A 26,440-nucleotide genomic window follows, 5' to 3' on the forward strand; every position below is an offset into this window, starting at 1 on the left:
TGTTTGTGCTTCAAAGGATTAAGAAAATGAAAAGACAACTCACAGTATTGGAGAAAATGTTTGCAAATCATTTATCTGATAAGGATTTAGTGACCAGAATATATAAGAACATTCACAGCTCAATAATAAAGACAAATAATCCCATTAAAAATGAGCACAGAATCTGAATAAACATTTTCCAAAGATATACAAGTGGCCACAATGCACATGAACACACACACAAATTATTATCCTTAATGGTAGGTAAAATTTAGATTTCTTTTTTTTTTTTAATTTTATTTTTTTAATTTTTTTAATTCATTTTAGAGAGGAGAGAGAAAGGAAGAGAAAGAGACAGAGAGGGAGAGAGAGAGGAGAGAGAGAGAGAAAGAGAAGGTGAGGAGGAGCTGGAAGCATCAACTCCCATATGTGCCTTGACCAGGCAAGCCCAGGGTTTTGAACCGGCGACCTGGTAGGTAAAATTTAAAGCTGCTCTTCCCTCAGTAGAATTCTTCACTTTTACTCTAAAATGTTTGAGTGTCATATTGATTTCAAGGTTGCCATTTAATTTTCTTCTGACATGTATGGAATGCCATTAGATATGGTTGAAGTTATATAATTAATGCAGCACTGTTAGGTAAACAAGTAAGTTTTTTTTAGATTTGCTCACTTGTATTGGGGCAGCGCCATGTGTGTATAGTCTATGGAAGGCTGTGCATGCTTGCCTTCAGGGCTGCAGAATGCAAATTGTGGATTGCCTTCCTGCTTGGGAGGAGCCATTGTTTGCTGGAGAAGGTTTTTTTCCCCCAGTCTGTTTTGCAGAAGAGTACAGAGAGAGGGAGAGAAAAAGAGAGAGAGAGAGAGAGAGAGAGAGAGAGAGAGAGAGAGAGAGAGAGAGCGCCTTAGTGAGGCTTGTTGGGGCCTACAAGTCCAGAGGTCAGTCTGGAGAATGAGTCCGTGGTGTGGAACCAGAGTCCAATTCTGGGCTTGGGAGCCCTGAGTGAAAGGGCAGCGGTCTTCCCTGACTGCTTGCTCATCTAATATTGTGAGACTCTAATAAACGGAATGGCCCACCACTTTCTGGCTCCACTGTTCCTTGACCATCTGCTAGAATCCAATGGGAACCTGCTCAATGACAGCCTCTGCCCCCGGCCCTACAAGCACCAAAGCGCATGAAAGTGAAATGATATACAAATGATGAGAGTACACAGTTCTACCTTATTTGGAAAAGGACTTCATGTCTTAAAGTTGTCTGGGGATTTTTGAAAAATGAGTATCTTAACCATAGCCTTATCATGTATTTAGAAATGCTTTATGAAACTCATATGATTCACTCTTGATGCAAGTAATCATTTACCTATGGGCAGACCCTGGAATATGATGTTCCACATGATACACGCCAGCTGGACCTCCAATCTAGGAGATCCCAGGTGGACAGCTGGAGTAGAATAGCCTGAATTGCTCAGTCAACTCAAATGTTCAGACTGCTGAGATATACTAATATATGTCAACTCTAATTAAAATTTATTGTTTTCATATTGCCCTAAAATTCCATTATCCCGTCTATTTAAAACAGGGGTCCCCAAACTTTTTACAGAGGGGACAAGTTCACTGTCCCTCAGACTGTTGGAGGGCCAGACTATAAAAAAAACTATGAACAAATCCCTATGCACATGTCTTATTTTAAAGTAAAAAAACAAAACGGGAACAAATACAATATTTAAAATAAAGAACAAGTAAATTTAAATCAACAAACTGACCAGTATTTCAATGGGAACTATGAGCCTACTTTTGACTAATGAGATGGTCAATGTGCTCCTCTCACTGACCACCAATGAAAGAGGTGCCCCTTCCGGAAGTTGGGCGGGGGCCGGATAAATGGCCTCAGGGGGCTGCATGCAGCCTGTGGGCCATAGTTTGGGGACCCCTGATCTAAAACATATTTTATTGTTGTTTTATTCTTTTTTTTTTAAACACTAAACCAAGTCTTTCTGAGTGCCTGTATTACCAAATGCTCTTCTAGGAGACAGGATGTTCTGAGACTTACGACAGGCTGACAAATGGTACCATGGAGAGACAGTCAGGGCACTCACAGTACCTTGGGAACTGGGAGGAAGATGCATTTAGCACCAGCTGGAGGAGGTAAGGAGCTTTCATGAATGAGAAGACAGTTGACCAAGGGTTGGAAGTATAAGGGCTGGAAGGATAAGGGCAGTAGGAATGCATATATAGAGAGAAATCTCCAAGATAGGACTGAGAGCATCAGGGAGCTATTCATCACCCTTTCTCCTGGACCACTGCAATCATTTCCCTGATGGTCTTTTTACTCCAGCCCGACTCTCCAAATCTGCAGTTGCTAAATAACTTCATCTTTATTTCTCACATGGAAGCACTATTTATAACAGCATTTCTATAGTATTCCCTAGAGATGGTCATCAACAAAAAGGGATTTGGAAAGGTTACATACTTCTGTACCTCCTGGGTGGTCTTCACAGTGTATATAATCCCATTGTCAACACAAAGCTTCACATAGTAGGTGCTGAATAAACATTTGCTGATCAACTTGGCTTATTGAATATTATTAAAATACCAAAGTGAATATCTATTTCACTTTGGGAAACCCAGCACATGTTCCAAATGTCTTTATCACCTTTCATATGAATTTACCTATACCATGACAAAACTCTATTTGGAAAGTGTTTGTTTCTACTAGAAAGCTAAGTTTCTTAGCATCCATAGAGGACAATGCCTGTCTAAAGTCTGCTAATTTCCTGTCTTCCATTTGTTGCTTTTAAGCACAATCAGACTTCTTCCATTTTACACTCTGATTATTATCCCCCTCAAACTTTTCTGTAATTTCTTTAGTTTTCACTCCTTTTTTAAACTGTCCTCTGCTGCCACCTCTCCTCTCCTATTCCACATACATATATGATTTACCTGCCTCAAATCCATTGTTTAAGACCCAGTTTTATGTTCTAAAAAATATAGATGTTCTCACTGCATAACACTATTATTATACTCACTACATTGTATTACAATAATATTTTTAAAAGACAAGTCATTTGATAGCAGGACGGAAAAAGGCTTTTATTATCTCTCATCCAGGCCTTTCAAATATATCAAAGATTTTACCCCTGTTGTCCAGTGTAGCAAAAACTGGCTGTTCACCAAACCCATTATCCTTTACATTTTTTCTCAGCTTGACTACATTTCCCATAACCTGGCAGACAAATGCAGCCATGTGATGGAGTTCCACCAATGTGAAAAGGGTATAAAAGAAATGTGCCACTTCCAGGAGTGGCCCATAAAAGCCTCTCTCCCATCTCTTTCTCTCTTCCCGCTGTTGCCATCTGAATGCTGATAGCCAAGATGACCTAGAAGGCCATGTGTTAAGGACTTCAGAGCTTTTGTTAGTCTGCTTCCCTGAATCACTGTGTGGAGCAGAGTCCTTATCACCTTCCCTCTTAACGTCTTATCACTGCCAATTAGACGTAACATGAGTGAAAAATTAACTTTTATTTGGTGCCTCTTTTATTTTGAAATCTAGCATTACCTTAATGAATACACATTACAGAAATTAATCAAAATACTTCCATTTCTTTTTTAAAAATTTTATTTATTTATTTATTCATTTTAGAGAGGAGAGGGAGAGACAGAAGGAGAGAGAGAGAGGAGAAACAGAGAGAGAGAAGGGGGGAGGATCTGGAAGTATCAACTCCCATATGTGCCTTGACCAGGCAAGCCCAGGGTTTCGAACCGGTGACCTCAGCATTTCCAGGTCGATGTTTTATCCACTGCGCCACCACAGGTCAGGCAATACTTCCATTTTTAACCCTTGCTTAGAAGCAATTGAAAGAAGTCTGAGAACTGTGTTACCTTCCCAAGGAAACCTGTTATCAGGGCACATCTGAGCTGACCAAAATTCAAATTTATATCTGGGGCATGTGAAACAGTACATGATAGGGGGAGGAAAGTACCATATATGGTAAGACTTAGGCTTCAGTGACCACAGAAGTCAGAGAGAGAAAGATGGATTATACACATGGAACTATAGAGGGGACCAGTTCTTTATACATATATTAGCTACTCCAACCCTTTCTTTTCATTAGTAAACAAGTTAGGTTTTTTTTAGTAGTTAACTTGTTTCCAATTGTCTTCACTTTTCTCTTCACCACCTGTGAAGTTAGCTAATAAGTCAGAGCAGCTTATGAAGTGAGCCTCAGTCTCCACAGGGCACACCCAGATTTGAAAGTGAAGCGTTCACAGAAAGAGCAAGATTGCACGAAGGGGTCCAAACAGAGTCCCCAGCAGAATGCCAGTGACTCTCTGCTATAGAAAGGAATAAAAGAGTGAATGAATGAATGAATGAATGAATGAATGAATGATAGAGAGAAAGCCAAGATTGGAAAAGGTTGTGAGAGGAAGTGAGGGCCTTCTAGGACAGGAGGACCAACATAGGCTCTTGTTAGTGGGATAAAACAAGATAAGCAGGAGCTTGCATGGACCTCTGGCTGGACCTCATGTGGTACCTACTTAGAGATGAGATGTATAAAGCCCACTGTAATGTAATAGGCCTTTTATGGCAGGGTGAGCCAGACTTTCTATTTTAGATAGCAGTAGAAGAAAGATGTACTTTTATTGGAATGCCCCCTAGTGAGAACTGCTGAAGGAATGCAGGGTGGAAAGATTTGTAGGGTCCTAAGATCCTACCTGGGATGACAGCTGGGGTGGAGGCTTTGAAGCCAATTAGACATAATTCAACTTTGGAACACAGTGTAGCTCTCTTATCACCCTGCAATGATTATATTCTTCTGATCTTATTTGTAACCTGCTGACTCACTTGAGGATCACAGAGCTTTTTAAGTTACCTTGACAAACCAGAGCAAAGAATGCACCAGTGGTTTAATTTCCGAGAATAACTATTACCTACTATCTTCTTGATCAGTTATAATGTGCCATGTGAAAACAGTGCTTATTTCTGAGGTGCTTAAAGAGCTTTTATGACCATGATTTTATTTATTTACATAATATTACAAAAGGTAGGTGGTAAGTAGCTGTAATAGAATTAGAATTATCTTCACTTAATAAAAGAGACACAGGGCATTAAAAAACCCGCCCAAGTTTACAAAGCAGGAAAAAGCAAAACTATGTTGGCTTTCTTAACTCCACGACACCAGAGTTGAGGCAGGAGAGCTGGAAGTTCGATTTTTACGACATGACAGATTGGAGCATATTTCAGAAATAATATAGTAAGAGGATTGAATCTTTCTTCTTTCCAGGGGGTACTGGTAGTGGCAAACACTCCATGGGAAGGCTGACTACCATGCTCATGGACCTGTGCTACACTAGAAGAGCATTCAGCTAGTCTCTTTGATAGCTCCCAACCTCATGGAACTCATGGAATAATGGGGAGATAAAATGTGCATACAAAAATGTAATATTTTAAAACTGGAGAGTAAGAATTATCCAGTGGCAACATCTATTCAAGTGTATAGCAGTGGTAAAAAACAAGCAATCAAACAAACAAAAAAACCCCAAATCCAAAACGATTGATAAGTCATTTCATATTTATATATTTGCTTATTCACTCAACAAACACATCTTGAGCACTTATTCTGTGCCAGCTGCTGTGTTGGGTCCAGGTGACTAGTGTTGACTAAGAGGGACACATCTTCTATCCTCACAACACTCAGGGTCTACCTATATGCTGTTCAATACAGTAATCACTAACCACATGTGGCACTTATGTTTAAACGTAAATAACTAAGTTTAAATAAATTTAGAGATTTAGATACTCAATTGCACTTGCCACATTTCAAATACTGAATAACCATATATGGCTAATGGCTACATTACTGGAGGTGCAGAGAGACCACATTTCTATCAGCTCAGTAGGTTCTATTGTCTAAGGTCTGCAAATTGTGGTGCACAGTCCAGAACTGACTCACCACATACTTTTTTTTTTTTTCAGAAGCTGGAAACGGGGAGAGACAGTCAGACAGACTCCCGCATGCGCCTGACCGGGATCCATCCGGCACGCCCACCAGGGGCGACGCTCTGCCCTCCAGGGGGCGATGCTCTGCCCCTCCGGGGCGTCGCTCTGCCGCGACCAGAGCCACTCTAGCGCCTGGGGCAGAGGCCAAGGAGCCATCCCCGGCGCCCGGGCCATCTTTGCTCCAATTCAGCCTCGGCTGCGGGAGGGGAAGAGAGAGACAGAGAGGAAGGAGGGGGTGGGGATGGAGAAGCAAATGGGCGCTTCTCCTATGTGCCCTGGCCAGGAATCGAACCCGGGTGCCCCGCACGCCAGGCCGACGCTCTACCGCTGAGCCAACCGGGCAGGGCCTCACCACATACTTTTTTAAATAAAGTTTTATTGGAATACAGCTACATCCATTTGTTTATGTATTGTCTATGGCAGCCTTCACAATATCATGGCAGAGTTCAATAGTAGTGACAGACAGAGTTAAAAATATTTACTATCTGGTTCTTTACAGAAAAAGTTTGCTAACCCCTGCTCCAATGGAAATACAGATGCAGAACCCATTCTTACCAAAAAGGAAGTGGTGAATAAGTAAGTATGCTGAGGAGTGAATAGGACGGGGATCTGAACCAGTCAGGAAAAGACAAAGGCATCCCTAAAGATGATGGTATTTAAAATGAGTTTGAAGTAATCAGTAGGGGTTTACCTGGCACAGTGTTCCCAGAAGCAAGAAGAGTGTGAAAATCTTCCGGAAGGGTGTGTGTGTGCGTGTGCATGTGTGTGTGTGTGTTTGGCAGGGACAGTGAGGGGGCAAGTCTGGCTGACTGTCAGTTCCAGGAGGGTGACTCCATTAATGTTGTCCATTGCTATTACTTCAGTGCCTAGAATGGCATCTGATATGAAGTAGGTATTGATTAAATGGTGAATGATTGAATAGCCCAGTAGGTTATGCAGAGATCATTAACCAAGTTTAGGACTGCAGCACTGATCCTAATAAGGGAAGCCACTGATGAGTTTTAAGCAAATTATGGCTTACAATTCTGATCGGGTATGTGTTTTCCAGAGGGCCTCTGCAAGTCTGTGTGGATGGAGACTACGTCCTCCAAGGAGGTCTCCCACTCAGTGACACACAGTGATTCATGTTTCTGTGGTTGGTGCTTGAAAGTCTCTACATATCCATTGAAGAATAAGAGTTAATGAAGCAAACTTGTTCAGTTGATTTTGAAATTTTGAACTTACAACCAGAAATCAGAAGAAAGCAGTCTCCTAAACTGCATGAGAATGAACCAACAGCAGAGATGTGCTTCGACTTTACAGCAAGGTGTGCACAGTGGCATTGCCCATTGCAAGCAGCCAATGACTCATAGGTGAACTATGGCAAGGGTGGGGCCCCTGGAAACACAAATGTGGTTCTGAGAGTTATTTGGCTAAACTCAGTGGATTCAACTTGGATTATAAACAATAATATTTCTCTTTGAGTCAAATTGAAACAATTTCTTTTTGTACCTCCATGATCCTGAACCCCACCCAAAACTTCCTATTCCCCGAAGCTTGACCAAACAGTCCCTGCCATTCAGCACCATGAAATTCAGGAAGCCTGCCTACTCATAAAGGGAGAAACTGGCCAAGGATTCAGTTGAGGGTCCTTCTCTGGAGGTTTCACAGAAAATTCAACTTCCCAGAGAGGACTTTGTTTCAGTTGACAAGAGACCAAGGGAGTATCACGTAGGTGTGACTTTGGAGCCAGTCAGTTAGTTAGCTTTGCTGAGTCTCATTTCTCCATGTGTAAGGAGACAGGAGATGGAGTGAAACTGTAAAAATTTCTAAACTAAGGTCCCATACTACTAGCTGGATTATACTAAAGATCAAAAAGGAAAATGGCTCTCGGTGTTGTTGGAATTAAATGTGTACAGTAGAACTTGTCTAGTGAGTCAGCCTTCACTTAAGCCCTTTCCTTGCCTCATTAGATGCTAATTTACATATTATTCAGTTCTTTCCCTTAGAAATTAAACCCTCCAATGTTAACAGTTTGATTGTATCTTTCTGTAGTCAAAACTATATTATGAAACCATTTCCAATAAGAACAATCAAAAGGTAGTATAATTCATTGTGCAAGTCAAAATTCACTGAATGCAGATTTTTTCATTTCTTTATATTTGTATATTTCATTATATTTCAAAAAAAAGAAGAAAGGAACTTTAAACAAAATTTGAAGTCTGGTTAATGATACGTCTATGGAAGATGTTCAGGTAAAATGTATTGATTCAATAACTTTTTTAAAAATGCATGAAGCATATGAATTGATAGATGGAGAGAAGAATGGAGAGATAGATAAAAATGAGATAAAACAAATATTGTAAAATGTTAACTATAGAATTCAGGTGGTACATATACAAGCACTCATTGTAGAATTCTGCTGTGAGGTTGCAAATATTTATAATAAGATGTTTGAGCGGAGGCAATTTTCTTTCTAGTATAAAGACACAGACCCAAGGGTCAACCTGTAGTACTAACTAAAAGTTTAATCTTGGGCATATTTACCTAATGTTTGTATAATCAGTTGCCTCATCTAAAAAAAAATGGATATAGTAACAGTATCAAACACATAATGATATTGTGAAGATCAAATAAGTTATTATTTGTAAAGTTCTTTATATGTAGTATAACAAAAATGTTAAATAAAAATTTAAAAATTATCTCATATATAAGATCATTGGTGAGAAAACAAATTGTACTGACTTTCTTGGACATTCAACCCTGAGAATGGAGAATTTATTAAAACCAGATGACAGTCTGTATACCCAGAGGTATTAGTCATTTTTTTTCTAATCCAGGCATATTTTATTTCCTGCCAAGAGGTAATAGAATTATCAGTATTAATAATATTTAATTTCTATTTTCACTTCCCTAAAAAGTTTCACTTGCTTAAGGCATGTTCTCTAACCCCAGGCTTGAATTATTCATAATATCTGGATATCTATATAAATTGTGCACTGTTTGTTGGATTGTAAATTAGTGTGGCCACTATGGAAAACAGTATTAAAGTTTTGCAAAAAACTAAAAATATAACTACCATGTGATCCAGCAATTTTACTTCTGGGTATTTATCCACAGAAAACAAAACACTAATTTAAGATATATGCACCCCCATGTTCATTCCAGCATTATTTACTAAAGGCAAGATACAGAAACAACCTAGGGTCTATTGATAGATAAATGAATAAGAAAGATGTGGCACATATGTACAAAAAAGTATTACCTGACCATAAATTAGAATGAAATGTTGTCATCTGCAACATGGCTAGACCTAGAGAACGTTATGCTAAATGAAATAAGCCAGACAGAAAATAGCATGTAGCTACCTGGTCACACAAAATCATCCAGTGCTTGAATCATTTTAAAAATAAGGGCAGTGAATGCTCTCCCACAGAGGTTAGAAAAATCTGGAAATTAATTTGTAAGAGATTATACACTTTGAAGTCTACAAAGAAGTCTGTTTATCGTGAGCGGGGCCTTTTAAATCTTTTGAAGAACTAGGCTTGTGGATAGCAACTAGCAGTTTGAGAAGCGAACAAAACAAGCTGAAATGAGAATTCTTAGAAGCAAAAGATTAATAAAAAAGATGCTCTTTATTTCTTCCACAAATACTATTGAGCACAAACTATTCAGGCCCTGGTTTAGGTACTGGGCATTCAGCAGTGGATAAGATAGAAATCCCTGACAATGTGAAGCTCACATGATGGACCAATAGGAAATAGATCGTGTGTATGTGCGGTGTGCTTGTAGCTAATAGTAGGTACTAAAGAAAACAAACATGAAAAGGAGGCCAGAAGTGAGGAGGTTTGCCATTTTAGATAAGACTAAGATGACCTCTTATAGAGAAGATAACATTTGCGTAAAGGGTTGACACGAGGTAGGGCACAGGCACCTGGACCTGTGGGAAGTACAAATGGGAGAGGAAGTGCTCATGGCCTCAGGGGGAAGCACACATGGCTGTTTGCATCAGTGTGACTGGAATATGTTGAGCACCAGGAAGAAGAGCAGGAGATGAGTCAGGGAGGACCCAGCCATGGGGCCTTATGGCCATGGGAAGGATTTTGGCTTTTTCTCTGAGTCAGATGGAAGACATGGGAAGGATTTGGACAGAAGAGTGACATCTTGATTTCATTTCTCAAGATCATTTGGCTGTTGTGTTGATAATGGTCTTGTGGTCTTGGTGGTGGCAGTGGAGGAGAGGTCAGGGGTGGAAGAAGGGTGTGACAGTTTTAAAATCTGTTCAACACATTCTCTGATATTCTTCCCATTGAGGGGGGGATAGTCCCTTCCCCTTGAAACGAATGGGCTTGTTTGTGGTGCTTTAATCTATAAAGTAGGATGGAAGGGAAGCTCCTCTTTGAGGATAGGTTATAAAAGGTGGTGAGACTTCTACTTCATTTACTATAAAACTCTCTCTTGGAGTCCTCCCTGTTAGAGGGAACTCATGTGGCAATTTGGTCCACAGTCCCGGCTTGTCCTGTCTTCAGCCATCCCAGTCCAGATGCCACATAGGAGTGAGGAAGCCATCTTGGGAAAAACCCTCCTGATCCAGGTGTTCCAGGCCCAGCCAATTGAGTCATCCTAGTTGAGGCCCAGGATATCATGAAACACAGAAGAGCAGTCCCCACTTTGTATATTTCTGAATTGCTGATCAGCAGGATCCAGAAGCATAATAAAATGGTTGTTGTCTGATGCCACTGTGTGTTGGGATGGTTTGTTATGCAGCAATGGATAATTGGGATAGAGGGAGAAGAGATGAGGCTCCTGTACCTGTCCCGGTGAGAAATGATACTAACTGATATCAGAGTGGGTGCTGTAGGGAAGGTAAGAAGTTGTCCGACTCTGAATACACTGTGGAGGTGGAATCTTGAATTTGCTGATTGATTGAATGTAGAATGAAAGAGAAAACTCTTGAATGATACCCAACTTTTTGGTTTGAGCCATGTTGGTCAAATAAGCCTGTAAATATGATATATAGGTTTGCTTATTTATAGTTTGCATTGGGTGTGGGGGACAGGCTATAAGCAGGCAGGGTCATTATAGCCTAAGGTTTAGTTTTAAGACTAAGCCTTTCCTACTCTAAGTGACTTTGTATCATAGACTTCCTTGTTTGTATATTGGATTAAAGGTTTTGATTTCTACACTGTAAAATGGGGCAGACCGGGTGCTTGCTCACGCTCGGTTCCTGCTATCACCATTGCAGAGACCTCCCTGATCCCTTGCCCTCCATGGGAAAAGCAGATTTTCTGCTTTTCCCTTGGCTTCTCTTGTGGCTTGCCTGTCTTGGTGAGACACCAATAAACAGAATGGGCCACCATCCTCTGACTCTGCCATTTCTTTACTGTCTGTCTGAATCCAATTGGAACCTGCATGTGAATGGCCACGATGGCAGCTCCTGGCCATACTAGCCACTGGAAGGATAGAGTTGTCATTCATTGAGATGGGAGAAAAACTGTAAAAGGAGCATGTTTGGGGACAGAAAGAGGAGCATCAGGAATGTTAGGAGCTCAGTTTTGGACATGTGAACTTGAAGACGGCTTTTGCTTATTCAAGTGGAAGGATCAAGTAGGCAGTTGGAAATGACATCTACATCAAGTGAGGAGACAAGATCAGATGATCATGATAGATATGCAGTTAGAAAAGAAAAAAGGTACAAGGAATGAACCTTGGATAACTCCAGTGTTTAAAGGTCCAGGAGATGAAGAAGAACCAGGAATAGAAAGAAACTAGTGATATAGGAGTCATCTTCTGGAATCCAAGAGATGAAAGTACTTCAAGGAGGAGGAAGTGATTACTTGTGTCAAACGCTGCTGACAGGCCAAGTACAATGAGAACTGAGAAGCCACCATTGAATGAGAGAAGTTGAGGGTATATAAGACTATCATTTATTGAGCACCTATTATATGCCAGGCATTGTACTGCACACTATTATAATAGTAAAGAAAGAGATAGCTTCAGGCAAATTTTAGATTATAGTTATCATTTATTGAATATCTACTATATATCTGATAGTTAGTGGGAACCTTATATAGACTATCTCATTTCATCTTCATAGCTTTTTAAAATATGAATAAGAGACACGAAGGTATCTGCCCGACATGACACAGCTAGTAAGGAGCATAGCTGGCTCGCAAACCCAGTCTCGTTTGATGTCAAAGTGACTGATCTTCCTAATAGCATTCGTCCTTAAGAGGTTCCCTGGGAAATCCTGAGGGGTTCTGGGTATGAAAGGTCATTAGGAAAGAAACATCCTTCTGGGAGTTTATGTTTACTCAAGGTTTTAAGGGAGGACATAAAAGTAATTTTGCATTTGTGATAAAAAATATAAATGTATTATAGAATATAGTACATCGGAATGCAAAATTCAAATATAATTTTTTAAAATAAATGAATAGCCCATGTGTGTATATTGCTTAAATCATTTTGGATTTTGTGTGGTTTTCTGTCCTTGGTGAATCAATTTATGAATACCTATGCTTCTCCTCTACAGAGGTTGATTTGCTGGTTTTTCTGGTTAGGTTGTGAGGGCAGATGTATCCTAATTAATAAAAGCATTCCATCACTGAGGTTTTTAACCTAGGGCTCTGAGAAAGTCAGAGTAAATGAACTCTCTACATGGAAAATTTGGTGATTATGAACACATTCATTTTTCTATAAAAATTATCTATCAGCTTTTCTCAAAGGATCCTTGACTTTCAAATGATTAAGCCTCAGCTGGTAGAGAAAGCACTCAGGCATAACTTATAGTTAACAGAATAATTATGGTTTGCATAGCCTTTCTTGGGCAACTTTTGAAGGCCTAGTTACACCATATCCAGAGAATAATAATGGTGACAAAGCTTTATGATGCATTGTCTAACGAAAGGTTTGTACGTCATTTCCTATCAAGTTTGAGAGATGAAGTTTGATTAGTAAAATACTGTCAGATGTTGGTATCTAATATTTAAAATCAGGGCTAGTCAGGAAAGTCTAGTGTATGTAGTTGGTCATAACTGCTCCTCAAACTTGCACATTCCAGGGTCAAGTGTTAATATGACAACTCAGGAAAATGATATATATTTATATCATCTTTTTTTTAAAAAAAGAAGTAAATCTTGATTAAGAGGAGTCAAATTCCTTGAACCATCCTTTCTAAATGTATATGAGAAAATATCACGTTTATAACCTCTTATTTTTCCTCACCCCATTGACCTATAGTTCAGAGATCACACCTTTGTGGCCAGTAGCAATATTTCCTTGAAATCTACAGGACTTGAATTTTTTAAAGGTTAGGTTCTAATTTATTAAAATGGGGAGATTCTTTCCTCCTTTCACCTCCTTTGGATTTACAACTTCTTTTGAAAACCCTAAAATCTGTCAACACAGGACAAGTTCTTTCTTCTGGGAGAGCTTTGTTAGGCAAACCCGTTCTTACCACTTCCTATTGTTCCATACCAGGTCCTCCCACCCCTCCAGGCATTTGTGACCTCAGTCTCTGCTGTAATCAACTGATCCCCAGTGTGACAAGACTCTTGAGTGGGGCAGGATTCAGAAGGTGTTGTGATGGATTAAATAGATTGTGGAGAACAATTTTTGAATACTTCTTTGAGTTATGCTTATAGTGTCCCCTTGCTCCTAATGTTTAATCAAAATTGCAAATCATCTGGTCAATATCTTGGTTTCTAATAAGGTGGCAACAACTCTTTTCTCACATTCATGTACAGATTGGTATACTTTAGAATTCCAGTAAAACTCTTATTTGTTCAGGCCAACTGAGATAAAGAAGTCAATATTTAGTAAAAATATTAAATTCAGGGTATTTTAAAATGAATGTAGTAGATTCCTTGCAAGTATTCAGATTAACATTAACATCAATCTACCTCTAACAGTGTTTCCAAAATAGTTTTTTAAAAGAAAATTTAGCCAATAGATAGAATTAATTTATAATTGGCTGATATTAAATATACTCAAAAACTTGTATTTTTATAATTATGAAAACACCTACTCCCGAATACACAGTCATCTGAGCCAGCTCTTTCTTCATAGGCAATGTAATTAAGTTACAGATCGCTGCAGGTGAATAATTACGCTTCAGATTTGGCAGCATTCAGATGATTGTACCTTTGCATGGATAATATTTGAGTTCAATGAATTTGGCTAAACCAACCAGATACTTACGTAAGCATACAGTCTTTATGTCAAAGCACAAAACAAACTGAGAGCAAATAGATGGCCACAATAAACTTCTTCCCTCAAAATGTACATACCAGCACTGAGAATGAGGATGATAAATTGAAGAATGGGTTTGCTTATATAGTATTTCTGCTTAACAAACCATCACCACACTTAAAAAATTATTTGTTTGCTTAAGAACCTGTAATATGGGCAGGACTCAGCAGGGACAACCCACCAATACCCCATGAAGTATCAATTAGAGTTGATAAATAAATCCCAGGCTGGAGGATCCATTTCTAAGATAGTTTACTCATACAGTTTACAAGTTGGTGTTGCATTTCAGCTACAAGCACTGTAAGGATACTTGGTTTCTTGCTATTTGGGCTTCTCCTCTGGACTGCTTGGGCTTCCTTCAAACATGGTGGCTGGGCTCTAAGAGTAAGTGTTCTAGGAGGACAGGGTTCAAACTATAAGGATTCTTTTCAGTTTAGTCTCAGAAGTCCCAGATAGTGCTTTCTGTTACATTCTATAGACCAAATAAATCATTAGGTCCAGCCCAGATTGAAGGGGAGTAAAATAGATTTCACCTCTTAATAGAAAATATATCAAATAATTTGTAACTATTTTTTAATCTACTGCATCATATATCTAAGATATCACTGTTACCAGGAAATGCCGTGCTAAGTTAACTGCCTATTTAGGAGTACTACCATGTACTCTTGAAGAAAGTTTTTGAAAGGCAGATTATCTGTAGAGCTCCATCTGGGACTCAGTATAAATCCATATGACTCAGAGTTACATATAGTTGGTTTATTTAACTCAGAGTTGTTTAAATGAAGAAATGGTGGTGACCAGTACACTGATGCAGTGTGTCTGTGAATGGATAATGCTGTATATTGAAGGGTCTGGTATGTGACAGTTGGGTGTCATTTGCAATAATGTGAAGTTTCCATTAACAACAGTTAAGCAAGCAAGCAAAACAACCCATGAAACTTTAATTCTCAATGACTCTGCCCTTTAAGGCTGTGTTTACCTTGCCCCTTCCCCGTGGAAGCAGGCATAAAACTCACTTCTACTAACATCTGTGTTTAGACAGGTAGCATGGACTAACAAATAACTTGGGTTTTAAAATTGGAAAAACCGGGTTCCAAAACTGGTTTTGATGCTTTTGAGCTGATGACTTTGATTAACATGCTAAAGCTTTGTTTCCTCAGCTCTAAAATGGGCCTGATAGTAATAATATCTACCTTGCAGGAATGTTGGGAGATGATAAATGCAAAGCAGTTAGAATGCCTGGCACTTAGAAAGAATTCGATGCATGTCAGGGATTATGCAATACATAATTATTATTTTCTTGGTTACTTCCCAAGGTTTTTAACTATAGGCCAATGTATTAGGAAGGAGAACATGATATTCTTGAATATTTATGGTCACAATGAAAGTATAATCTCCTTGCTTTTCTGATGTGCTACTGATACCTTTTTCAACTAGAATTTTCAGTTCTTAAAATAAGGATTTTTAGGTCTAAAAGTAAGAAGTGGATAATATCATGGGGTCCTGGTACAAAAAAAAAAAAAGCTGGGCGAAGCTAAATTATTTAGAGTTTATGTTCCAGTTTTTTTAGAGCTGGGTGATCTTGGAGAAGTTATGTTCTCAGAGTCCCAATTTCCTCATCTATACAGACATGGCTAATACATGGTACTCAGTTTGCAGTATTGTTATGATAGCAAATTGCGGCAAAGTGACTTGGCACAAAGCAGCTACCAACAGTGCTATTTACTCAATATTATTACAGAGCTGATCAAAAGAACTGAATGAGTCTAACTTTCAACTTAATTTCATGCTTTATAGACACAACCTAAGAAAATGTACTTTTTTTTATCTTCTCATGGAAGATGATTTTAGCTTATTCTTTCTTTTCATTACTTCCCTTCCCTTTTTTTTCCTTTAAAAAATTTTTTTGTCACTTTTTCTATTTTAATTTCTACTTCCTTCACATGTTTTGCCCATTATTTTCTCTTTGTTGTTTGAGTGTTTTCTGTGTTAATTTCTAAAAGTTTTTTTCTATATTAAGAAGTTGCATTTTGTAATAGGTATTGCAAATACTTCCTGATCTGTAATTTGCCCTTTGAGTATTTTATGGTGTTACTTTAGCTTGTTTTGTTTTATCATAAGTCCTTGTCAGGATGGCCGAGTGGTCTAAGGTGCCAGATTCAAGCTCCTGCTTCCCTTGTTTTATCATGAAGGAAAAACTGTTTGATTTTTATGTAGTCAAATTTTTTACCTCTTCTTTTATGGCTTCAGGGTATTATTATATCATAGTTATAAAAACTTTTCTCATGCTTATATTACTTTAAAATTTATATTTTGAGCGCTTTTAAAGTTAATTTAAATAAACACTTAAATATAATAAGTATCTATCTATGTGCTGGTACATGCCTGCTCTAAATCTTGTGCTGCATACATGATTTATTAGTTGGCAGGGTTAGTCACCCCTTATTATTACTCTTTTTCATAAGTTTTCTGTTTAACTTCTTAGTTTTTTCAATAAATTTTAACAATATTTGTCTGGTTCATAGCAATTATGTTGTTTTATTTATTGAATTCACATGAATTAGTAGATTAATTTAAGCAAGATTAACATATTTTTCATCTTGAATCTCCTGTTCATGAGTATAGTATGTTTTTTCACCTATTCCCGTTTCTTTCATGTCCCTCAGTAGCATTTTCAGAGTCTTCAAGTTCATTTTAACTTTACTTCTTACATCTATTCCCAGATGTTTTATGTTTCTGATGCTATTGCACATGGGGTTTTTACTTCAATTACACTTTCCAATTGATTTCTTCATCATTCTTTATAACATCTTTTGCCATATAGAATTTTAGATTTTTTTAATGTAAATAAAACAACTAAATTTTTCTTCAAGATTTCTGTTCTTTCACTTTGCTTGAGTGTAAAGGGAGCAAATCATGGTAATGCTATACAGCCTTGACATGTCCCTCATGTTTTCTCCATTGCCACACACAGTAGGTAGGCTCTATTTACATTGCTTAATAACATAAACCAGTCTTCCACAATGATTAGCCCATTGGGCCATAGATAATCCATAAGCCATGTTCTAAAATCACCAGAGATAAAACCCACACAGACTGAAAAAGCCACTTCTGATTGTGCCAGTTCTCTTCTCAAACATCCATCCTTTATGAATATATATTAAGGCAGAGACCCATGGTGCCACATCCAGATCACCTTGAACTCTGATACTCTCATCCTGAAAGATCGATTTGAGGGCTTTCTCTAGTCATATGTTAGTAGGACAAAAGTGCTATGTGGTTAATGTCCTTGGGAATATCCCTCAACTGGTATTGGACAGTCGTCAGTTGGTATGTATCTCTTTTACTTGTGCCTTCATTGAGAAACTTTAAGACATGTTCTATATCATCATCCATACGTCAGGAAAGCCTGAGCCCCAATTTCCCACGGTGGTAACCTATTCATGAATGTATTGGCTTCCTTTTCTTCTGTGTCTCACTTCACCATTTCCCTAATTTCTGGGTTTAATTTCCAGATGCTTTTGTTGCACTCAAATCCTTATCTCTGGGTTGTTTCTTGGGGAGTGTAAAATAAGACAAAGTTATTTTTACGGGCTTATCCCATGTACTTTTACAACCTCATTGCCTGCTTCTCTTCATTAAGCATCCTTAACTTAGTCTCAACCCACCTCAAAGGCCCAAGCACATCATATTCTGAGGTTTTCTATCTTTCTAAGAACTTTCCCTTTCCATGATGGTGTGCTTGGTTATTTTTCTTTTAAGACTTGAGTCGAATGTCATTCTGTCTAGACTGACCTTTGCCTTCCTAACCTAAGTCAGATGCCCCTTCCTCTATGCTCCCAAACATGGTCTACATATCTCTGTTGTGATCCACTATTCCCCAAAATGGTCACAGTAATCTCGCCAATCCCTCACAAACTTTTGCAATGTGGCTTTGTAGATCTTCCCATTATGAAGGGGAATCTTTTTTGCCCTACCCTTCCTTGCATCTGGGCTGGTTTTGTGACTGGCCTTGATGACAGAATGTGGCAGAACTGGGCCTAAACCTTAGGAGGATTTTCAGTTTCCACTTACACTCTCTTAGAAAACAGCCTTTGTGTAAAGAAGCTTAGATAACTCTGCAGATAATGAGATACCTTACGGAGATGGTGTCCTTGGGAAAGAGACACAGGGTGCCCTGGAAAATAGCCAGCACCAAGGTCTCAGACATGTGAGGAGGTCCTTCTGGAATACACATCATCCAACACACGGAGGAGAGACAAGCAAGCCCTGCCCAAGTCGCTGGCCCCCAGAAATCATGAACAATACAGTGGTTGTTTTAAGTTATTGAGTTTTGTGATGGCGTTACATAGCAATAGATACCTGTAATGGCTATAATAGACCTTTCCATTACATACTATAATTACTGGTTTACCTGTCTTTCACACTTGGGAGCTGTGCATAAATGGGGATAGAATATTTTTACCTTGAGACTCAAGAAAGCTCTACAATGATGATTGCATAAAAAAGGGGGGCTTGTCAGGGAGATCACAGAGAAGACTTGTCATATTGGGGATTTTTTTCTCTGGGGAAATGAGAACCAAAAAATCAAAAGGCACTAGAGAGTTACTGGAAGATGAGAATGAGAATACAATTCAGAGTAGTTGAAAGGATCTCCAAAGCTTTTGGTTCATGAGTTCTAATAGCTAATGAAATTCTTTGGGGGGGGTTTCTAAAGTAAGAAGTGAGGGGGCAGAGAGACTCCCGCATGCGCCCAACGAGGATCCACTGGGCAAGACAACTAGGAGGAGGTGCTCTGCCCATCTGGGCTATTGCTCCATTGCAACAGGAGCCATTCTAGTGCCTGAGGCGGAGGCCATGGAGCCGTCCTCAGCATCCAGGTCAACTTTGCTCCAATGGAGCCTTGGCTGCAGGAGGCAAAGAGAAAGATAGAGAGAAAGGAGATGGGGAGGGGTGGAGAAACAGATGGGTGCTTCTATGGTGTGCCCTGACAGGGAATAGAACCCAGGACTTCCACATGCCAGGCTAATGTTCTCCCACTGAGCCAATCAACCAGGGCATGATAAAATTCTTGACTTCTGTTTCAATCAATGTGCAGCCTAGATGAGCCCCGCAGACACTAGTATCTACAGGGGCTTGTCAGGCAGTCACCACTATGTGCATTTGAACTATCAGTCATGGTTCTTACTTTCTAGAAGTTTACATCATAACAGACAAGCAGATGTACCAAGATATTGTGGGTCTCAAGAGGACATAGATAGGTGTGGAGAACAGGAAGGTCAGCTTCAGTGATTATAAACTTTCTCCTAATAGGTAAATTATAAACTGTATAATATATCTTTATATGTCCCAAGGATAATAGATTCTTAAAAACATTGGTGTGTGAATGAATAAACAATAGAATAAACAACTACCTCTTTAGTGCTTACTGCACAACACTTTGTCATGTTATAACATTAAGGGTCAAGAACTCACTGAAATAGAATAATTTTAACCCTGGACATTTCTGTTTGCTAGGAAAGGAAATAATTAGGAAAAATTTTAACAGTTTTCTTTTATCTTATAAGATCAATTTAATAGAAAAAAATGCAGACTCCATTCCATGAAATGATACCTCTGGGGAAATGAAGTATTAAGCAACAAAGGCACACTTCCCTAATAAAATTTATGACCATGTTCAAAATACTGAGTAGGGAGGGGTGAGAGAGCAATTATGTGAATAGTAATTCCAAGTTAATTATATAGAGATTAAGGTAATGAATAAGAAATTATTGGAAATATCAGGTTTGGAATAAAGATATGAAAGGCCCTTTTCTCTGTTACATGGATATGCTAATGAGGAGGGAGAACAAATCCTCTAGGACAATAGCTCCATCCATCAGAACTAAGAGATAAAATAACATATTAGAAGTGAACAAAGAAACGGACTTTATCAGTGATGAAAACCAATAATCAGTGCATCCTCAGGTTGTATGAGGTTTGAAGAAAAAAAAGAAAAGAAAAACAGGCAATACAGTCAAGTTAACAAAAAATCCAGGCCCTCGCAGGTTGACTCAGCAATAGAGTGTCTGCTTGGCATGTGGAAGTCCCAGGTTCGATCCCCGGTCAGGGCACACAGGAGAAGCAAACATCTGCTTCTCCACTCCTCCCCTTCCCTCTTTTCTCTCTCTCTCTCTCTCTCTCTCTCTCTCTCTCTCTCTCTTCCGCTCTTCCTGCAGCCATGGCTAATTCGAGCAAGTTGGTCCAGGGTACTGAGAATGGCTCCATGGCTTCGCCTCAGGCACTAATATAGCTCAGTTGCCAGGCAATGGAGCTACAGCCCCAGATGGGCAGAGCATCCCCCCATAGGGGGCTTGCCAGGTGGATCCTGGTCAAGACACATGCAGGAGTCTGTCTCTCTTCTTCCTCCTCACCTCTCACTTAACACTAATAATAATAAAAGATCCAGAAAATAACTCTAGAAAGTTTCCAGAATGGGAAAAGTCTGGCTCCCTTGCCAGTTGCGAGGTTGGGGAAGTGAGCCCAGCCTCCAGAGCTCTGGTGTGGAAGCCAGGCTTCATTAGAACAAAGAAGAGGAGGGGTCCTGAGAGACTACCTAATGGTGCTTTTCAAATTGTTTTTTATTCCAGAGAACCTATGTCAACAGAATCTTACAGGGTCCCCCAGTAGATAGCAGAGACCAATATATTGCAACGTGGTTTCAAAAAGCAGGAAGAGAAGAGTTAGGGGATCATTAGAGGAGCTGGAAGGGTTTCCGAAGCTGCGTCATAGGACCCTAGGCATGGCAGATGCACTTGGGAGACGACTGGCCCAGGACATCCAGAGCCTTTATGGATTGCTTGCTAACAACCATCAAGGTTTTTGGTCACGACCCAGTTTGTTCAAGGGCCTTGAGGTGAAATGGACTAGAACTAGTAACTGAAGATGATGATAACAAAGATGATTTCATCCACACCATGGTGAGAAAAGCAAGCCCTAGTCTGCTCTATACTACATTAAAATCTCAGCGGGTTTCATTCTTACTAGAAAATATCTTTTAAGCAATAATCAAGGCTCTCAGTGGTTGCCAGCTCCAACTTAGTCACATCTAGATTGACCTGAGCCAACAGGTTCTGGATGGCCCTTCAGAAAGAGGTGTTGGAAAAGGTAACAGCAGCCCTGATACTTCTACTGCTCTCAGGAAAGCCTCAAAGTCCACGACTATTTACAGTCTGGTAGGAGGGTTTAGTAACGAACCCCTGGATGCTGGCTTTTGCCCTTACTTAGGAATGGTTGTTACCATCTAGCTAAGTTTCTAACCTCAGACACCAGAAAGTGGTTATGAAATCAAGGTAAGTAAGGAGAAAGAAGAATGGCTTTGAAGGTACCTCTGTCCTAGTGAAAGCCTTTGGGATCAGGATAGTTCAGAAGGTGAATTGGGCCTGACCAGGCGGTGGCGCAGTGGATAGGGCGTCGGACTGCGATGCTGAGGACCCAGGTTTGAGACCCCAAGGTCGCCGGCTTGTGCGCGGGCTCATCTGGTTTGAGCAAAAAGCTCACCAGCTTGGACCCAAGGTCACTGGCTCAAGCAAGGGGTTACTCAGTTTGCTGAAGGCCCGTGGTCAAGGCACATATGAGAAAGCAATCAATGAATAAGATGTCGCAATGCGCAACAAAAAACTAATGATTGATGCTTCTCATCTCTCCGTTCCTGTCTGTCTGTCCCTATCTTTCTCTCTGACTCTCTCTCTCTGTCTCTGTAAAAAAAAAAAAAAGAAGGTGAATTGGCAAGTTTCCAGTGTCACAGCCATTTCAGAGACAAGGAGCATCTTGGGTGACACCAGTCTGAATTGACACAGTGACCAATAGTCCATCTTTTTATGATTGGCCTCATGCAAATCGTGTGAGATGTATGTCTTCTCATGACATTGCACTAGGTTTCAGATACTTAGTTGAGAGAGGCTGGGCCTGAGCTTTTCAGTAAATCCTTCTAAGGCTAGGGTCCTGCCTTTTTTTAAGAGAGGACCACAACCTATTCACATGCAGCTCACACTGCAGAGCCCTCCTCTCCCCGCCGCCCCTTTGCCTCTTCCAACTGGACACACAGATTTAATGTGCCGTGTGGTGGATTGGCTTCCTGAGAACCCAACCTGTCCTGTGACCTCTCCTCTGGGTGGATGCTAGTTCTTTTGGGATGGATAAGCGATGGAGGACTGTGCAGGTGCCCTGCCCAGCCCCTTATTTCCCAACAGTGAAGCTACCTGTTTGGCTATGCTAATTTGCTTCTGAAGCAGGTGAACTCATTCCTGCTACTCCGGACAGTGAGCCCGCGCATCATGTGGAAAGTGGGGAATTGCCTTTGAACAAGCGCCTCAGAGAACCCAGCTCCCTCTTTGAATAAGCTGACAGTATTTCTAGAGTTCCTCTTCTTCTTCAGTATAGCCCCATCAAACATTCTGTCTCAGCAGGAGCCAAGGAAAAAAAAAAGTATCAAATGGAAAACAATTAAAAGTCTGTTTGGTTCCTGCATGCAGAATGTAACAATAAGCCACACTTTCTAAAGTGTCTTCCAAAGGAATGCTGTGATGTCAAGCTTTTGATGTCCCAGATCAAACGAAGCTATGACAATGCTCCACTAAACACCCCAAATAATTCATCTTTCACCCAGACAGGCATTTCTTGTGTACGAGGAAAAATGCCACCCATACCACATAATCTCAGCGACTTTCACTTCATTTCCACTTCCTCATTTTCTAATGAAGCATGATGGATGCAGCCTGTCACGATTTCTTGATGGATTGAATCTTAGCTGAAAGGTTTAAGCCTTCACAAGTTTGCCCCTGAAACACTAGAGAGAAAATTAAAGTCTCCTAAGTATGTTTGTGTTCTCAGGGTTTAAAAGGCTCTTGAGATTTGGTATTTACTCTCTTATATAGAGAAGAAATTCTCTCCTTAATCCACACCTAACCATTTCGGCAGCCAAGAATTTGAAATGAGCTGGAGTGAAGAGTCAAAACACATAACACTTCATAAGAAGTACTTTCAGTTAGGGCAGCTTCAAACAGCTTTATAAAGACCTACTAAAATGCTCCAGTCATTCAGAGTCAGGAAGGGGTTGCCTCTTACCTGGGCTTCTTTCACTATCCCATTCTTTGTGCAGTTTCCATTCTGTGAGCTGTCGCTCTGTTTCTTGTGATTGTGAAGATTCCCATTGCAGACAGCACCACCTCCAGAATTGGCCATTTGTGTGAAATGATGGAACCCAGTAGGTCTTCCTCTGATGGTTCTTTGCAAGCTTCAGTTTTGAAGTTGGTGAGGGGATGGCATAAAGCATTCGGGGCTGAGCCCTTGGCGGAATCCTACCAATCAGGCTTTTCCAGAAGAAGAGCAACAGTGTCTTTTGGGCAGATCTTTGAAATGAAACAAACAGTTACGCTTCCACCTCTCAACTCAGAATGTAACTTCCCGGCAACAAACTAGCTCCTGGAACTAGGAAGGAGATTGCCCATGTTGGCTCCTCTTGTGGACTGAGGAAATCAGGAGACTGTAAAACCCAGTGGCAAACTCTGAGAGGGCGGGCTGGGAGGAGGAAACTCTTTTAAAGACACACACACATACACACACAGCAGCACACCCACATGGAGTCTTCTACACATAAACGAAGTTCCATCTGTCCTTCACCTTTCCCTCCTGCATCTAGTTACTTTTTTTTTTTTTTTTTTGGTTGTATATCAGGGTCAAAGTCACTATTTTTTTTTCTTGCGAAAAACATTTAAAAGTGATTGCCAGAAGCTGGAGGAAGGAGAGAATAGGAAGTTACTGTTTAATGGACAGAGTTTTAACTGGAGCAGACAAAAATCCTTTGGCAATAGAGGGTGGTAATGGTTGTGTAATAATGTGAATGTACTTAACACCCTTAACTGTACACTTTAAAATAGTTAAAATGGTAAATGCATATTTTACCATAATACAAAAATGGCAACAACAACAAAAAAGAACATTCAGAACCCACCTAATGTTTAACCTAATGTTAAAACTAATTATAAAATGAGCAGTACTAACTCATTAAGAATTCTAGGAGACAGAATATTTGGTTTCTTAACTTGACTGCATTACCTTTAGCATGTGACCTTGGAAAAGCCTTTTTTTTTCTCTTTATGCCTCACTTTCTCTACCTATAGAATGAGATAAAACATTTTTGTGGGGCTCTAGCTGGATAGCTCAGTTGGTTAGAGCATTGTTTTAAGGCACAGAGGTTGCTGATTCAATCCCTGGTCAGAGCACATACAGGAACAGATCAACTTTCCTGTCTCTCTCTGTGTGTGTCTCTCTCTTCCTCTCTTGCTAAAATCAACTAATAAAAATTAAAAAAAAATTAAACAACAACAATAAAACATTTTTGTGGGCTAATGCCTGATGAAATAGTAGAAAAATAAGACACTGATATGGCTTTGTTACTGACCCGGATGCTGTGAGGCAGATCGTGACTGCAGCCTCCCATCCCAAACACCTCTAGTTTACTGATTAACTCTTAAACTCTCAATGCACCATCACCGGAAGCATGTTTTCTCCTATCACTATTGAATGGCCTGGTAATGATATGGTGTGTTAGAGTGTCAATCAGTTAAAACCTGGTGAGTCCTTCCAAGCCCACTTCCATTGTTCTCCTGAATCAAGGCTTCTTTAACACAAGGCATTTATTGGGCAGTGGACAAAAACCAAACAAACAAAGGAAAAACAAAAATATAAAGACAGGCGTGGCTTTTTTGGGTCAAAACCTGGTTTCCTGGTTCTTAACTTTTCTTAACATAATTTGCATATGAGGCATTGTCTTTTTTTTATTTTATTTTTATTTTTTTATCCCCTGCAGAGTTGAAGAAATAAGATCTTGGGTCAAATAATGAGATGGAGTTAATACCAACTTAGTGTCTTTTGTATCTCACGTTCAGAATTTTTATAGTATCCCACCTAACCATGGCCATTAGGGCAGCATTAGTGTTTTATTGGTCTCTTGTCCATGGTCATTACACCGGGAGGGAGCTAAACTTGTGTTGTTGGCTTATTTCCCTCTAGACTTGAGCAAAGGAGAGATGGAAAGGTAGGAGGGAGCAGGCACTGATGACTGTTGGCCTGACTGCATCAGCTTAGAAAGACAAGTTAAAGACACTTGTTATTTTGATGGAGCTCTATTGACCTGTTAAATTATTTCTAAAATGAGATTTGGAGATGAAACTCAATTCTGAACATGAACTATAGTATTTCTATTTCTCCTTCTTAACTTTTCTACTTTCTTTTTCTCTTCCCTCTCTCCCTCTCTTGAGTTTTTCTTTTCTTTCTTTTTTTTTTTTTTTGTACTTTTCTGAAGCTGGAAACTGGGAGGCAGTCAGACAGACTCCCGCATGCGCCCGACCAGGATCCACCCGGCATGCCCACCAGGGGGCGATGCTCTGCCCATCTGGGGTGTTGCTCTGTTGCAACCAGAGCCACTCTAGCACCTGAGGCAGAGGCCAAGGAGCCATCCCCAGCGCCCGGGCCAACTTTGCTCCAATGGAGCCTTGGCTGCAGGATGGGAAGAGAGAGACAGAGAGGAAGAAGAGGGGGAGGGGTGGAGAAGCAGATGGGCACCTCTCCTGTGTGCCCCGGCTGGGAATCAAACCCGGGACTTCCGCACACCAGGCCGATGCTCTACCACTGAGCCAACCAGCCAGGGCCTTGAGTTTTTCTTGTTCACCTATTTTCTTGTTTTCTCTTCTTCTTCTTTTTATTTATTTTCTTTTTACAAGGGGACAAATACCATATATAAAAGAAATCTCAAAACAACTGAAATTTGCTTTACTTTTTTATATCCCAATTTGCCAAGATTAGGGAATCACACATATTCTTACTCTTGAAACTTTTCTACTTGACACGCTGGATTATGTGGCTTGCTGTGTGCCCAGAGCCATCTGAAGACACCACCCGTTCAGCCTCAAGTACTGAGGATATATATGCATAGTCATTGATGGCTCATTGTTTCATATCACTGCCAGTGAAAATAAGGGTGAAAGCCTGTTTAAGTGAGTGGTAATTTTGAGTGTAAGAATGCTGATTGCTTATAGTCTGGATGTTTATGTCCCCATCAAAATTCATATGCTGAAATCCTAACTCCCAAGGCGATAATATTAGGAGGTGGGGTTGTTGGAAGGTAATTAAGTCATGAAGATGGAGTCCTCATGATGGGAATAGTGTGCTTATAAAAAGATGTCCAAGAAGCTCTCT

The 26,440-nt window shown here is 40.0% G+C and overlaps 1 protein-coding gene across 1 annotated transcript in view; it reads right to left on the reverse strand.

The window, feature by feature from the left end:
- SPTLC3 (serine palmitoyltransferase long chain base subunit 3) overlaps positions 1-23,857 on the reverse strand; it is a 152,187-nt gene extending 128,330 nt beyond the window's left edge. The window contains exon 1 of the mRNA XM_066235091.1: positions 23,309-23,857. Coding sequence (XP_066091188.1) covers positions 23,309-23,425 — 117 coding nt within the window. The 5' untranslated portion in view covers positions 23,426-23,857. The remainder of the gene's footprint in view (positions 1-23,308) is intronic.
- Positions 23,858-26,440: the final 2,583 nt, after the last annotated feature.

The sequence above is a fragment of the Saccopteryx bilineata genome, chromosome 6 (assembly GCF_036850765.1).
Source record: "Saccopteryx bilineata isolate mSacBil1 chromosome 6, mSacBil1_pri_phased_curated, whole genome shotgun sequence".
NCBI classification, from domain to species: domain Eukaryota; kingdom Metazoa; phylum Chordata; class Mammalia; order Chiroptera; family Emballonuridae; genus Saccopteryx; species Saccopteryx bilineata.